This window comes from Meriones unguiculatus, chromosome 5, assembly GCF_030254825.1.
Source record: "Meriones unguiculatus strain TT.TT164.6M chromosome 5, Bangor_MerUng_6.1, whole genome shotgun sequence".
NCBI lineage: Eukaryota > Metazoa > Chordata > Mammalia > Rodentia > Muridae > Meriones > Meriones unguiculatus.
This window is the reverse complement of record NC_083353.1, coordinates 127,044,504-127,059,193: the sequence shown is the minus strand read 5'-3', so window position 1 is coordinate 127,059,193 and position 14,690 is coordinate 127,044,504. Positions and strand designations below refer to the sequence as shown.

General features: G+C 40.1%; 1 protein-coding gene across 1 annotated transcript in view; it reads right to left on the bottom strand.

Moving 5' to 3' along the window:
* Positions 1–446: 446 nt before the first annotated feature.
* The window catches only part of Slco1c1 (solute carrier organic anion transporter family member 1C1), a 41,224-nt gene continuing 26,980 nt past the window's right edge, over positions 447–14,690 (bottom strand). The window contains exons 10-15 of the mRNA XM_021663184.2: positions 14,094–14,289; positions 10,326–10,491; positions 8,225–8,409; positions 7,081–7,145; positions 2,372–2,489; positions 447–674 (exon numbers count right to left, since the gene is read on the bottom strand). Coding sequence (XP_021518859.1) covers positions 452–674; positions 2,372–2,489; positions 7,081–7,145; positions 8,225–8,409; positions 10,326–10,491; positions 14,094–14,289 — 953 coding nt within the window. The 3' untranslated portion in view covers positions 447–451. The remainder of the gene's footprint in view (positions 675–2,371; positions 2,490–7,080; positions 7,146–8,224; positions 8,410–10,325; positions 10,492–14,093; positions 14,290–14,690) is intronic.

Sequence of the window (14,690 nt, the reverse complement as noted above, 5' to 3'; positions counted from 1 at the left end):
AAATACGTATTGTTATATATAAACTAATAAAATGAAATAGTCTCTCAAGATCACTCTGTCATGAATCTTTTCTGTATCAGTTGCTGGATTCCAAGCAAGAGTTAAAACTGAAGGCCCCCTTAGGAAACACCCAAAGTGTATTCTAGATGAGTGATTCAATTTAGCGATAAAATGTTGGACATGATAAACAGTTTTTTTCCCCTCAGAACACATCTCACATATCAATGGACACAATTTAGAATGAAGCGGAAACAAGAAAATCATTAAAAGGAATGTATAAATAAGTTTAAAAGTTTTAAAATAATTTTTAGCTACATCCTTAAAGTCAAAAACAAAGCAGACATACTTATAAAAGAAGAAAGAAATTACAAGTTGAAGCCCCTTTGATTATAATTTTATTGGTTAGCAGGATTTTCATGTATTGGATAAAATGACTTCCGTGTTTGTTTGTTTAAAGCCGCGTCTCCTTGCCTGGCCAGTACTTGGGCTGTGCCACGTGATCCCTTGCAGCGTACGTTTCCTTCCTGAAGCTTGAAGACACCACTATTCTCGCTCTTGTGGTTATGAAGCTGCTGTGCTTGGAAACATGCTTTTTCTTTAAAACAGAAAGTACAGCCATGCTTAGGAAGATGGACCCTGTGCCCAGGAGCGTGGTTGATCCCAGGTAGATGTGTCTGAAAGAAGAGAGAATCTGAGTTATGATGATTGCAGTTACTCAACCTGGAAGAAACACATAAAATAAAGCTTCTAGCGGCGTGATGATGACTTTGCTGAAGGACGAAGATTTAGAGTAGGCTGGTGACTGTGAACAGTGGTGAACTACTGTCAGCAGTTTGCTGGTCAGTGTAAATGACATAGTAAGCTCCAGTTCCTGTCTACAGGGTCCCTGAAGTTGGGTAGCCATCTTCCTGCCTGCTTGGGGCAGTCCCATTTAGGCGATCGCTCTCCACTTACAACTTCAAAAGTGCCTCTTTCACTTTCCTAAGGGTCTAGGTTTGACTAAGTCAGGTGGTGAGCTTGTCTCAAGTACTTCTCCAGTACATTCCGAGGAAAAGCTGCAGTAAGCGATTCAAAGACGGGTCAAGATTCTTAGTGGACCGGAATCGCCTGATAAAGAACTGGAGAACACAGAACAGGCTCCAGGCTTTGTCCTGCTTGCTTGGAAAATGCTCTCCCAGTCTCTGCATCACATAATATCCACATTATAGCCAACAGTTAGCCTCAGCAAAGGAGAGCAGAAGCCAAATTATACTCCCCAAACTAGCCCTGGTCATGGACCAAAAACCCTTCACACATACCATCAAAGCCTATTAAGTCCATTTCATCTGAGGTGATCTGCCTAATTCACATGCAACCTAGGGCTCAAGATTCTGTCTTATTTCTGTAAAACAAAGCGCTCAGCTTGTAAGTCTCTGAATAAAGACGTCCCTGCTTTTAAGCCACTGGAGCATGGCTTCAAGCAATAGGGGAGAATAAAGGTTTGATGAACGGAACTGAATGATACCGTAGTGAGAAAACCATGCTCTCCACCCCAGACACGCTCACCCACACAGAGAAAGCTTTTTACTTTTGTGTTTTTTAAGTACTGGAATAATTGAACATCAGCTTGGCAGTAAGAGCCGGATGGACTGAGAGCCAAATCCAGATCTTGCCCAGGGGATTAGTGCTGACGTAAATGGTACAGTTTGGCTCAGTTTTAAAAGGCTAGAATTAAACCCAGAGTGTGACCTAAATTTAAATGCATCTGAGTTTCAGGAAATGTCTCGCCATTTGTGTCCATACACTTTCAAAAACCGTACTGTATTCTAGGATTTTTCATTATTTGTCATGTATGTATGTTCTTGTATGTACCTGTGAGTGTTTGAGCTTACATGCGTGTGTCTGTGTGTGTGTGTGTCAGGGTTGTTCACTCTGTAGCCTCAGGTTAGCCTAGAACATACATAACCCAGGCTGAGCTCAAATGATTATGAATTATCTAAATTCTGGGATTACAGGTGAGAACATTTTCCTTGGCTCATTTTTATCATTTTTAAAAAATGATTACTTGTGACGGGAAGAAATTAGAAAAAAAGTATAATGATACATATATATGAAAGTATCATAGTAAAACACATTCATGAAATCCATTACTTTGTATGCTAACTTGAATAAAATAATGATGACATGAAATGTCATTCAAAATGAAATTCAGTGTTAACACTGAGAAATATGTTTTTAATCCAAATATCAAATGTTATGTGAAACAGATCATAGTTTTTGGTTGATTTACTTTATAAATATAAAAACTACATAAGGCATTCTAACTTTCAGGGATGTTGCCGAAAATGAGATAGAGCAGCCCAGAGATGTGGGAATGTGTTTGACACTGTACCTGAAAGCATGTGAGTCGTACAGTCTACAGGAACCTCTGCTTCCACATTTTTTAAATCCCCATTTGAGGCATGACATGTCAATCAAAACACCAAAATACACAGGAGCTGGGATTCCTGCTGTAAGAAACACAAATGATTGCTTCTTAATTTTCAGTCATGAATAGTAACCCAGAACCACTTTGCTTGAGCATAGTATTCTTTGGGGGGGAAAAAAAAAAGAACACAGTTCCTCATTGAGACATCTTTCAGTGGCTCAGGCTTTGGTCACAAGCTCTGGACTCACGCTGTAGCTACTCTCAGTTTTCCTCTAAATGTGTGACTCCTGGCACTTTACACTCAACGCGAACACAGCCTTGACAGACTCACCAAGCGGCCAGGGCTGTGAGCTCGGGTGTCATCATTGAGCCCCACTCTCACTTTTAATAAATCCAAAGTCATGTAAAATCTCTCCCTTAGGTGTACGTTCCCCTCTGTCTACTGCTCTCGTGTAAAGCTTAAGGAGGGTGTATACAGTCACTGGTAGAGAATTTGTCTAGTATACCTCAGGGCGCTGGGTTCAATTCCCAGACACCCCACCCCAGTAAAAGCAATAGCCAAAGATTCTTTTTGCCAATTTCCTTAACCTTATTCTCTAACCTATTTACTATGCAAATAACCACACAGGTAATTGCCCAAGGTATGTGCTCCCAGATCAAACATTACATTTCTGGTCTCACTTGAGCTTGTTTCCACTGTGTTACATTTCAGATCCCAGCTTCTCTGAACTTTCGGGGCTTAACATGCTCCACCTTCCTGCCTAATGCCTTGAGTAGCTTTCTTCATCTGTAGCAGATTTAATTTTCTTGCTTCCTCCTTCTTAATGGGCACATACCCATTGTCTCTCCGTTTAAATGATTCCCTTCAGAAAGCCATTCCAGTGACCGACCTAAGCTGAATTAATGCTGCTCACCAGCCCACTGCAGTTGTTCCCTTCCACAACCCTTAATGTCCTTGGAACAACTTGTTTAATTGTGTTTTCTGATACAACCAAGCTTTGCAGGCACAGGCCAGGCACGGGAAGTTTATCTTTCTTACACATCCAATAGTGCTCATTATTTCTCAATGACTGATGACTGAGGGCACAATCTTTCCTATCAGAAATGATACATTATCACAATCAAGTTTCATCAAAAGTATTCTGGAAGGATTAAAATATTTCCATGGCTTCATTTCTATTTTAGGTACTGCAAATAGACTCTCTATTAACATCTGGTTTGCACAGTTTGTTTGTTTGTTTGTTTTGTGTTGCTTTGTTTTCTTTGAGTAGCCAGCATTTTTATAGCTAATTAAAGGGTTTCTTCTGGCTCACAGTTCAGGGTATTTGAATCAGCCATGGTGGGGAAAGCATGTCAATGGGCTTGGTCCATAGAGTAGGGTCATGCTTGGTAAATGGATATAGCAGGAAGCATAGAAAACTCAGGCTATAAGTTCCCAAATTATAGACCTCAAGACATCCTCCTCCACTGGCGAGCAATTAAAGATCTCCTTCTCCAGCTGAGCTCCACCCTCTAAGAGTACTCCAATCTTCCAAATGAGGACACCAGCTTAAGATCCAACACTCAAATGAAACCTGCAGAGCATATTTCATCTTCAAACCCCAAAGCTACAGCATTAAGTTATATAACATACTGTACTCTTACTAAAGCCATCCTATTGCATTTGATACTATAAGACCTGGGGTCTCACAGCTCAGGAGTTCAATCGCGCCCTTCCCAGAAACTCCCCCAGACCAAGATTCGTTGCAAAAGCAAGAGGTTTATTAACCATTGTACAACGGGGTCACCCCTGCTGGTCAGCAAAGAGTGGCACCAGGAGACAAAGGCCTTTAGGTTTTTAAAAGAAAAATTGCGGGAGATTTGAAGTTCTAGTTTTGGCAATTTAGGATTGGATGAGGAAGCTATAAAGTAAGATAATTGGTTAGTCTTAGGTGCTCAAGCTTGGCCAGTCCTGCCAAGTGTGGATGCAGCTGCAATTTAAGGTGGGGGTGGTTAGCTCATCCTTGAAGATTAGGGAGGGCTGCGGGCTCTTGGCTGGAGGTCAAAAGCTACTCAGAAGAAGTCTAGGTTTGTTGCTAAGAAACGCTATCTCAAGGACAAGGGTCTGGTCCTCCTTTTGCTGAGTGAAGGTCATTGCTTGCTTGCCCTTTTTTTATATTTGTCCTCACAGATAGGGTCACATTCCTTCACTCTCTAGAAAGGTACTAAGAGGCTTTAGCTTAACCTGGACCTAAAACTCAAAACTATAGGCTTTAGAAGACATATAGGTTACAAAGTTAGCCTAACCCTTTCAATACCATCAAGAAAAACAAGCCTTTGATAACAAATAGGAATTTTTTTTAAATAGCACTTACAGAGTACTTTGCATTCAAAATAGGCCTAAAAATGCACTTTCAGACTTTTTTCTTTCAGTTTTGCACATTTAGCTATGAAAAGCATATACTTTATAAGGCAAAGTACATCTTTTTTTTTTTTGCGTTCATTCTCTTGTTTATTTTTTTTAATTTTTATTTTTTCTCATCAGTTACATTTTATTAACTCTGTATCCCAGCTGTATCTCGCTCCCTCATTCCCTCCCACTCCCACCCTCCCTCCCTCCTCTCCACCCTGCCCCTTTCCAAGTCCACTGATAGGGGACACCTCCTCCCCATTCATCTGATCCTGTTTTATCAGGTATCTTCAGGACTGGCTGCAAAGCCCTCCTCTGTGGGCCTAACAGTACTGCTCCTCCCTTGGGGGGTGGGGAGGTCAAAGAGCCAGCCATTGAGCTCCTGTTAGAAATAGTCCTTGTTCCCCTTACCATGGGAAACCAATTGTTTACTGAGATACCACGGGCTACATCCGAGCAGAGATTCTAGGTTATATCCATACATGGTCCTTGGTTGAATGTCAGTCTCAGAAAAGACCCTGTGCCCAGATATATTTGGTACTTGTGGAGCTCCTATCCTTTCCCCATCATACTAACTCCCCTTCTTTCATATGATTCACTGTACTCTGCCAAAGGTTTGGTTATGAGTCTTTGTATCTGCTTTGAAAACACTGCTAATTAGAGTCTTTCAGATGCCTTCAGGAATTGTTTTTAAAATATTGCCTGCTTAAAATTCCACTGAAGCTTTCCCCGGGTAGTGATGGTGTACTTCTTTTATCTCAGCACTTAGGAAGCAAAGGCAGGCACACCTCTATGCATTGGAGGCTAGCTTGATCTACAGAGCAAGTTAGAGACAGCTAAGGCTACATAGAGAAACCCTGTCTTCAGAAAAATCCACTGAAATTATATAATAGTCACTATATAATTGATTTAATATAGAATCATTGGCAGCCATTTTAGCTTCAGGCAAAACATATGCCGGAAATGGAATAATGAGATCATCTCACATACCAGTTATTATCGACAAATGACCTTTATCGAAGATATGGTTATGGGCCTCAGTTTCAACAAGAATGTTCTATAGTCAAATATGTTCTATATACTCAAGAATGCTCTGTACCAGTGATGCTTTATACCTAAGTCAGGTCTTCCTGACAGAATGGGCAAAGCGACACACAATGTCACTTGTGCAGTTAGAACATGAAATGATTTTATTGGCTGCTCACAAAAAAACAATCAGGCAAATGAGAAGGAAGGGCTTCCATGAGATGACCAGGCTGGCCTGATTATGCAAAGGGAGGGTTGTTAGAGGCAGAAAAGGGTAGCTAAATGCAGTGTGTGGTTCTCCACTCGCTCTGGATTGAGAGTGCAGAAATGTAGAGGACATCGTTACAGTGAGTTAAATTTGATGGTATAATACACAGAAGATATAGTAGCTCATCCATACCAGATTTCTTGACTATGGAAATGATTGTGGTCATACAAAGTGACAACATTTGCGCCTGCAGAACAGCACACGACATGGTCCTCAAGCAGTGACATGTCAGAAATCCACACTCACTTGAAACTGTGCATCAATATGAACTGTAGGAAGCTCAGCTTAGAGGAAGCTTTGGAGGAACCAGACTTGTTAAGCACTCAGGCCTATTTCCTTCAAGGGAAAGGCTTGAGTGGGTGCTGTCTAACAACTTGGTGATCTTTTTGCTATTTCTATCTTTTTGTCTTCCTGAATACCCCCCAATTCCGGGGCATTGTTTAGGCTTAGTCTCTCAGCAGACAGAACCTTTCCGTATGAACGAGGCCCCCATGTACTCTGCATCCTCCATCAACAGAATCTATCCTTCTGCTGATTACATACCCTTCCTCCTTAGGCCTTTACCCTGCGACTGCTCATCAGTCAGTGGAACCCACTGTAACGATCACAGGTGCTTTGTGTCATGTGGAGACTTTGCCCCCCAATTTTTCCTGTACTTAATTATTTAAGAAAAATAAGCTACCTCTGTGAGTCCAAAACACTAGCCAAGGCTACATAAAGCAACCCTGAAAGATAAGCTGAGCTGTGAGGTCAGACTCTAGGTGATTCTGGCCCAGCACCTAATAAAGTGGTGCTGACCAGAGTTTCATTTTTCACCTCACAAAGATCATTCCCCTGCCAGCAAGCATCCCCATGATGTTTGCATGGACCCTGACAATAAGCCAGCATAAACCACACAAACACACACACACACACACACACACACACACACACACACACTACAATGATGAGAGAAAGAGAAGGAAAAAATGTTCTTTTGATTATACTTACCAAGAACTCTTACTGCCAAGGTGTAGATACCCAGTGCAAAAGACTTAAGGTGTGGCTGAATGCACCTAAAATAGAAGAGGCGTCATTTTAAAAACATGGCCTGAGAGACTTCTCGGTGGTTAAAAAGTGGTTAAATTCCAGAGTTCAAACCCCCAGAACCCGTATAAATACTGAGTAGGCTTGGTAACCGGCTGTAATTCCAGCTTCAGAGTGTAGAGACAGGCAATCATTAGAGCAAGATGGCCAGTGAAATTAACCTTGTTGGTCAAGTTCTGAGTGGGAGATGCTCTCCATAAATAAGGTGGAAAGACACTGGGAGAGCATTTGAGGCGATGGCCAACATGAGTCTAAGGCCTGCTTATATGTATTCACTAAACTCAGGTACACATATGTACATATCACACACACACACCTTTTCATACAAGCTTTATCTGGTCATGACCATTATCTAATCATTATTCTTTTAAGTCTCATGAATTTTATTTAAAGGACAGATGGAAAATTTTAAATTCTCCTATTCTTAAACATATATGATTTATACCAGAAATTAATGCTTAATTTCTATTTAAATTATTCTTAAAAACTTATATACCCATTAAAATGTGCAAATGAGTACATCTTTTAGGGCTCTCTATATAAAATTGTCTTTTAAGTCATTCACATAATATTGATATATCAGAATCCTCAGATGATGAAGAAAAATAGATCTTCACAGAAAATTCTAGTCTTAGCAGGAATATAGAGAAAATAATAGCCGATAGACCAAAATGATCATTTCAAAACACTGTGTTCTTGAACATACCTTTAAAGAATCTCACAAGTATTTATTGCATATATTTATGAAAGCATATTTAATCTAAGGTCTGATGTTATCTGTGTTAGCTAATGCTGTTACCAACATCAGAAGACCCTCAGGGTGTTTATAAGAAATGTCAATGATAAGAGCTTTAAACACTGATCTAGATCAAGGGCTTGCAAACATGTTCAGGTAAGAAAACTATGCAGCTGCTTTTTTTTTCCACCTAAAGCAAGTTGTCTGATAGTGAAACATAGATTTTCAAAAACCTATCAAGAACTATGACCTCATGAAGAATAATAAATTCCATCTGATAGTGAACTTGGAGTGAGGAAACACGGTACTAACCTCAAGAGTAATATATATCCAGGTATACCACCTAGAGATAATGTATATGATGTGATGACTGAAATCACAAGGAAATACAGAAACATTTGGGGACATCCATTATCTTTCTGACACCTGCCCATCACGCCTGACCAGTTTCCTGACTTAGGGGCTGCAAGTCCCACACAAGTGCAGTTAGAAAATATCTGTAACACAGTAGAGAAAAGTTCAATTACTGAGGCATATTTAATTAAAACCGAAATGACATATTTATTTTAAAAGACTTTTAGCATAATGTGCATGCATTACAAGAGCAATTGGGAAAATATTCTTTTTGCTATATTGGCATATGGTAGGGTAAAATCTATTAGAGCACTTCTTTGTTCCAAGAGTGACCTACAGTCTACAAATGACGACTCCTAAGGAAAAGTTCTCAGTAAATTTTAAGATATCCACCTAGATTTTGCTTCCTTCATGCTCACTTTCAAGTCCAGCCATCACTCTTTCTTTCCTTTCTTTGATAAGGGACAATTTTGTTGTATATAATGCTGGATTTCTTAGCTACAATTTCCTTCGTATGCTTTGGCCATATTCATCCCTTCCCATCCCCCGTCTTCAGCCTCCTTTCCCTCTCTACTACTACGCTTTGTGCGATGGTCATTTGTGCTCAACCTGCTTCCTCTCTCACCAACCTCTCTGCTTCCCACCAGGACCCACTGAGTGTCCAGAATATTCATATTCTCTCACTGCCCTCAACCCTGTGGTTAGTGTTCACTGCATTCCTGTAAGAACCCCAAATCACTGTAAGAACCCCAGATTCCACCCTGATCTCATTAGTCAACAATCTTCCCTCTTGCCCGATGTTTTGGTTACACAAGTGGCTCCCTTGAGGGTAATTTTGCAGGTCTGTTTTGTTCCAGAAAACTCTCCACTTACACACAGCAAGTTCACCCATCTCTCATGGATTTGCTCCTCTAATCCAGGAAGGTTTCCTCTTGCCTGCCCAGTTTCCTTGTCGCCTCCAAGATTTCATTACAGAGCCCTTCCATGACCTCTCCTTCTAAACCATACTCCATACTTTGGAGGTAAGGTTTTTGGGAGGTCTTGAGGATACAGTCTTCAGAAATGAGTGTCCATACAAAAAGAAACCACTTTAAGGTTTAAACAGGAAGTATAGTATTGGGGGCTAGGATTCTATTTTATTGGATCTGTGTAAAAGACTAGATCATGTAGATTCTGGGTTAATCAGTAGGCTAATTCTTTGAAAAGCTCATAATATGATGGCATTATTGGGGTTAGTCATAAGTGGGAGAAGGTGCTAGGTAGAGGAAGCTGTGACTGAGGAGGGCCCTGGAAAGATACAGCCTGTCTTCTAGCCCTTTTTCCCTTCCAGTTCACTGTGAGATGAATGGCCTCTGTCACACAGGCCTCTGCAACGTAAACTGAAGCAATACAGGCCCAGAAAGAGCAAGCCTATTGACCATGGCCAATGACACTGAAGAGTGAAGCGGGAACAACTCTTTCCTGTCTTTAAATGCTTCCTCTCAGGTAACTGTGCGAGTGACAGACTGAGCAAACTTCCTGCCTAGAGTCTGGCTCCTCCACTCAATTTAGGAGAAGCTCTGCAGCCTGGACCATTTACAACTCACGACCAAGCAGGACTACCTCAGAATCATCAACTACTCTGGAACTGAATCCTGGGCTTCTGAAGCCCTATCTCTAGATGCAGACCTCTTAATGTCCTATATTTGTGCTGTGCCTAAAACCTTCTGTGTCTACTGGCCTTGAGCACAGGGGACACAGATCCTAAAGCAGACTTTAAAAGTGACATGATCTGATGATTAGGACTTTCTTATTCTGGGCTAATACTTGTTACAATAAAATGAAGAATTGTAGACTAAACAATTATGAAAGTTGTACTCATTTCATGACTAATTCTTTCCTTAATTCTTTCAGCTTCAGGTTCACAGAATGATTTAAATTCCCTATATTTATACACAAGCACAAGGGTGTGATGAGAACCAGGGCTTCCACCTAGGGGAACTCCAGAGCCCCAAATGGAACTACATGTGTCTACATAGTAGCCAGCTGAAAAGTAGACATATTAGGGGATATTGCTTACAATGTTCTTTCCACTCCGGCTGGAGGATTGGCAACCAGCAAGACAAGCTGACACATATGTGATCCCATTGTCCCCACACATGGGCTCCCATTTTGACTCTGAACATTTACATCTTGAGTTGCAATCTGAAAAGAGAGCTCGTTCATGATAAGAGACAGGTTTGGTTCTGAAAAGAAACGTAACAGTATAAAATATTACCTCTTAGCAGGCAACATCCCAATTTAAAAATGTCAGTGCTCTTAAATCACAAAAATGCTGTGATATTGGCAATCAAGTTTGTTTTTTGAAATAACAATTATTGTGTTAAAGATCTTATGAGCCAACTGTTAACTGAATTTCCTTAAACTGTACCTTAAAGAGGTTTACCCATTCTGATCACATCCACTTCTTGGTGTAAAGATATTATTAAAGTCTCCTGCTTCTAGGCTCCTTTAATGAGTTTCTGAGCAAAGGCGTTTCTGCTCATGGTTATAAGACAGAAAGTAAAATTCTAGGTCAATTTATGACATTGTGAATGCTATCTTTTGTAACTGTGTGGACACAGTAGGATGAGCTTTGTTTGTAGTAATGAATGAAAGTAGCTAGCAGTGAACACCTTTCTTACATCTATCCTGACCCCATACCTACTTACTAAAATCATGTACTTCCACATTCCTCCAAAGGGGCTGTGTGCCCTTCTTTTTAATGAGCATTTCCTATATGATTATAACAGTAATTTTTTAAGTTAGGTAACAGTAATTTATTAAGTTGGTCTGCTATGGATTGGGCCATCTCAAAGTAACTTCAACAAAACAAAAGGGCATTTAACTAGCTCTATAGGAACTCCTCTGGCAGCATTTACTCTCCTCTTCCACAAAGTATTAGCTGTTGGCTGAGATGATAAGTTTCATCTGAACCTGTAATAACAGTAATGTCTTTGAACAGCCAGCATCAGGCCCCTATAAGTCCCGTGCGGAAAACGTCACAGATGATTAGACCTCTAGCGGAACTTGGTAGGATGGGAGAAGGGAGCACCCAGTAACTTGCATATCAGGAAAGTCAGGTTAAGGGAGGGCACTTGCTCAAACTCACACCATTTCTTAGTGACAAACCTGGGAGTGAAACCCTCCCAGGCCTCTTGCATCTAAGTCTTGTTCTCATAGCAGCATTATGCTCCTTACTACAGAAGAAATATTCCCCCAGTTGTCAAGAGAGGACCTCTCAGACGTCTAGAATCAAAATAACCTTTTCCAACAAAGCAATCCCAGGGGAGCATTTTGCATTGAAGTTAATTATTTTACATTACTGAGGATATATTTACTTTGCCATCAAGGGCAGACTTTAATTGCAAACACATCTTATGAAGGATGTGTTTGACAGTAGGGTTTTGGCTTAAATTTTTAATTATTAGAAGAGTTTCAATAAACACATCAGAGTGTTTATGCCCGAATAGGGCTTTTCTTTAGGAGAGCTGTGCTGAGAGGTCAGAGGTTCCCCTGATGGTGTTGCCCGCTTAAGCTGCTCTCAATGGAACAGCTATTCTCAAAGGTTAAGCCTTTGCCATTGTGGGTGGATGTTTTAAAAGTGTGGAAAGCAATTTTGAAAGATGAGTTCAGAATGCACCAAACAATGACAGCCTGACACCAATTCACCTGCAGTCTCTCAAGGTGACTCTGCTGAAGAGGCAAGTACTCAATGGGTACATAATCTTTTATTTCTTTAAAGTATTTCATTTTTTATCATGGATGTACTCATAACATGAACCTCAAAAGTTCACAGCTGTTGTCTATGTATTTGCTTTTGCTTTAAAATGACATGATGTAGAAAGAACAGTGTAGTTTGAGTCGTGCCTGTGCTCAAGGTCAAGATCTGCACTTGATAAACATCAAAGCTGGGAAGCAAATAGACTTTTTAAAACTCGCTACCCTTCAAAGAAGGTTAGCAAAACTAACTTGTATAGGGTTATAAAGGACATGCATTAGAAAATGGAAGCTGTGATGTTTTCTAAATTGAAAAATACAAATGATTCCACTGTGCTGGTCTATAATGAATATGAGAGGTACAGTCAAAAATAACACAGGATTTCTATTTTCTGCAGTCTTCTAGCAATTCATAGTTATCATTGCTATTTTTCATGTCCATTGCTGACCACAGCATACTCCTTAGCCTCATAACCCTGGTAGTCATACTTTTTTTTGTTACCTTTGTATTCACTACATTTTCATTTTAGATGAAAAAATTATAGTGTGTGCTTAGGTACAAGTTGGTGAAGAAAATGGAGGCTAGAATGTAGAGACAGGAAGATGAACAGGAAAGGGGGAGTTGTAGAGAGCAAGAGTCAGGCGAAGAACTACAGAATAGAGGAGAGATTCAGAAAATTTTAAATGTCCCCTATAAGCTTATGTGCTTGAATACTTGACTCTACCTCTAGATCAAGGTCTTCTGGAAAACTGTGGAAGCTTTAGGAGGTGGGTCAGTAGGTCACTAGGTCAGAGACCTTGAGGTTGATAGCACAGCCTTCCTCCTGGCCTGTTGACATGTGAACAAGCGATTCTCATGCATTTCCAAAGCCATGGGATCGCCTGTTGCTATGCTATTCCCTCCATGTGGACTGTATATGTCCCTTAAAACTAATTAAATGCCTCCTTTCGTAGGGTGCATTTTGTCAGGCATTTTGTCACCGGGATTAGAAACAAGAAAGTAATGAATACAAGAGTTGCTGGAGAGTCTGACTTCCTGCCTCTGCAGAGCTTCAAGCAGTCTGGAAGATTTAACCTAAAGCCTCTCTGGCACATGGTAGAAGCTCAATAAGATCTGCAGATGAACAGTGTAGAAATAGCTGAAAGGATGCAGCTGCTCCCTCTGCTGGAGCGATAGGAAGAACTCTTAAATGGGATGGTGAAATATTTTAAAAACAAAGAACAGATGCTAGTAAGAACATAACAGATCTGCTACTCGTGACCCAAATTCATTCATGTTAACAGTTTGTCCTAATTTAAAAAAAAATTCTAAGTGTGGAGATAGTACAAGCTCATTTTCTTGTTCTCTCTCCATCCATCCTCCATCCTACAAGTCAACTGTGCAAGATCCAGGCTTGCACTAAGAAAGAAACTAGGAATGGCATAATCAAATCACCAACCACAAAGGAAAACAAGAGCAACAACAGGAAATGTAAATTATTCATGTTCTTTAGACTCAGTGCAAGATGAGCAGCTAAACACAGCTCCTGTGAGATAGCTTTTTCTCTTCACCCCTTGCTGTGATTAACACAGCAGAGACTAGAAAGGACAGCCAGGCCAGTTAATTTGGAGTCCAGAGGGGATAAAGGGCAACTGCTTCCAGCTATTTTATGGCAGGAAAGTACTAATCATTTTCATGTATATGACATTTCTTAGCTCTTCCACAATCTTAAAAGACAGTTATTCTACTTTTAAAATAAAAAAAATTAGAGCCAGATTGGTTCAACTCATAAATTATCACTTTACTACGAATTCAAGATCTGTATTCCCATGATTACATTGTTTCATTTGTCAGGTTAATTATGTATCATAAGATGTAGACTTAGCAATTTTTATACTTGTATAAGACATTCAAATTCAAAATTGGAAGAAAGAACAAATTTGGGTAACAATAACAAATTCTAAGTTTTAAGTAGTGTCAGCTACTCCATTAAAAATCCTCTTCTATAGTTAGGAGGCTTAAAACATTAAGTTAATCTAATTGGAAAACTCTTCTGGCAACTGAATTAAATAATCCTATCTCCTCAAATGATATAATAAGGAAACATACCCTTGGTAGGAGACAGTCAGTCCTGCCACACTGGGATTTTCACACCCCAGTGCAAACAGAGAGAGGAAGAGGAGGTAGCCAAAGACAGATGATCCCAAGTAGAGTTTTGTAGCTTCACACACACCCAGCCTGAATTTCTTCATGAGTATTCCCCCAGAGAATATTCCAAGGGCCACTGCAGGAATGTTGATGAGCCCTGCAGAATAAGGAAAATACGTCAGTCAGTGGTTGCATACACGAAATCTCTGAGCATCACACACTTGATTTTAGTTATTGCAAAAAAACAAAAACAGAAAACAAACAAACAAAAAAATCAGTGTTTCTGGTGAATCAAACTGTGTTGCCCTTTTAACTTATGAAAACATTCAGTTACTCTTATTGGCCAACATACATCAAGTGTCTGTGACAAGATTCAAGGTCACAGGATGACAATAACACAAGTGTAGTCTGGAAGTCTCACATTCCATGTGACACAATGTGCAACTCAAGGGCAACTCCAAGAATGCTGAATGGGTCAATGAAGTGATGTCTTTTGTGGTAGATGCCCAGAGCTAACATTCTCAATCATATGGCAATCAGATTAATGATATAACATTA